The 1,486-nt window shown below is 48.2% G+C and overlaps 1 protein-coding gene across 1 annotated transcript; it reads left to right on the top strand.

Moving 5' to 3' along the window:
* On the top strand, positions 1 to 291 carry LOC103915990 (histone H3-like; the record flags this gene model as incomplete). The annotated part of the gene is made up of 1 exon (XM_009322932.1): positions 1 to 291. A coding segment is annotated over one exon (291 nt), but the record flags the coding sequence as incomplete, so codon positions are not given.
* Between the last annotated feature and the right edge of the window lie 1,195 nt (positions 292 to 1,486).

Below are 1,486 nucleotides of genomic sequence, written 5' to 3'. Positions count from 1 at the left end.
CGCTACCGGCCCGGCACGGTGGCGCTGCGCGAGATCCGGCGCTACCAGAAGTCGACGGAGCTGCTGATCCGCAAGCTGCCCTTCCAGCGCCTGGTGCGCGAGATCGCGCAGGACTTCAAGACCGACCTGCGCTTCCAGAGCTCGGCCGTGATGGCGCTGCAGGAGGCGAGCGAGGCCTACCTGGTGGGGCTCTTCGAGGACACCAACCTCTGCGCCATCCACGCCAAGCGCGTCACCATCATGCCCAAGGACATCCAGCTGGCCCGCCGCATCCGCGGCGAGCGCGCCTGAGGCTCTCCTGCGTGATCCTTTGTCACCGTACCTAAAGGCTCTTTTAAGAGCCACCACGTTGCACAAGAGGGCTGTGACACTGTCTCTTTTGATGCTTGGATACAAGACTAAATCTTCCTGAAGTTCTTTTGAGGTAGTGTAAGTTTTTGGGACTGTTTTGTAACTGCTAAATACTCCTAGCATTTAGCTTGTTTCCCTCCCACCCTCCCCAGCTCTGTGCTCAGCTGAGTTCTCTGGACACTTGTCAAGAGGCCTTTGCAATTCCAGTGAAAACATGTTTATGAGCTTTCCGAAGCAGCTGTCTCAAACTGCTTGATTTTTTTGACCAGGCTGTTATATGCTGTTATAGTAAGAGGCTTGGAAATATCTAATCGACTATACAGAAAAAGTAACTTCACAAATCGAAAAAGGGAGTGCTCAGATAAGGTAACTGAAAAATGCTTTTCATTTAACAATTATGGCAAGAGCTATAATAAAAAAAAATACAAAACAGTAGAGTGGGACGGAAAGCCTATGATAATTCTTCCCCCGCCTCCTCCCCAGACTTGATACTTCTGAAATATTTTATTTTGCAGTAGTTTTATGGAGCACTGCAGGTTTTTAATTTTAAGCAATGTGGAAGGCATAATCTGAGTTAGGATTGGAAGACACGCTTCAAACAGCTTTTTACTGAAGAAAAATTGATGTAAATATACTCTATCATTGCTTTTACTAGGGTATACTCTAAAAATCCTACCACTGTATTAGATATCTGTCCTCGTTTTTGCAGGGATAGAGTTAATTTCCTTCCTAGTAGCTGGTACAGTGCTGTGTTTTGGATTTAGGATGAGAACAATGTTGATAACACACCGATGTTTTAGTTGTTGCTAAGTAGTGCTTACACCAGCCAAGGACTTTTCAGCTCCCCATGCTCTACCGACTGAGAAGGCTGGAGGGGCACAAGAAGCTGGGAGGGGGCACAGCCAGGACAGCTGACCCAAACTGGCCAAAGGGATATTCCATACCATGTGACGTCATGCTCAGCATATAAAGCTGGGGGAAAGCTGGCCGAGGGGTGGGGATGTTTGGAGCGATGGTTGTCTTCCCAAGTAACCATTATGCGTGATGGATCCCTGCTTTCCTGGAGATGGCTGAACACCTGCCTGCCAATGGGAAGTAGTGAATGAATGCCTTGTTTTGCTTTGCTTGCGTGCGC

The sequence above is a fragment of the Pygoscelis adeliae genome, unplaced genomic scaffold (genome assembly GCF_000699105.1).
Source record: "Pygoscelis adeliae isolate BGI_AS28 unplaced genomic scaffold, ASM69910v1 Scaffold60, whole genome shotgun sequence".
In the NCBI taxonomy this organism is placed as follows: Eukaryota; Metazoa; Chordata; class Aves; order Sphenisciformes; family Spheniscidae; genus Pygoscelis; species Pygoscelis adeliae.
Note: the sequence above shows the minus strand (reverse complement) of the source record. Positions and strands in the feature narration are given on the sequence as shown.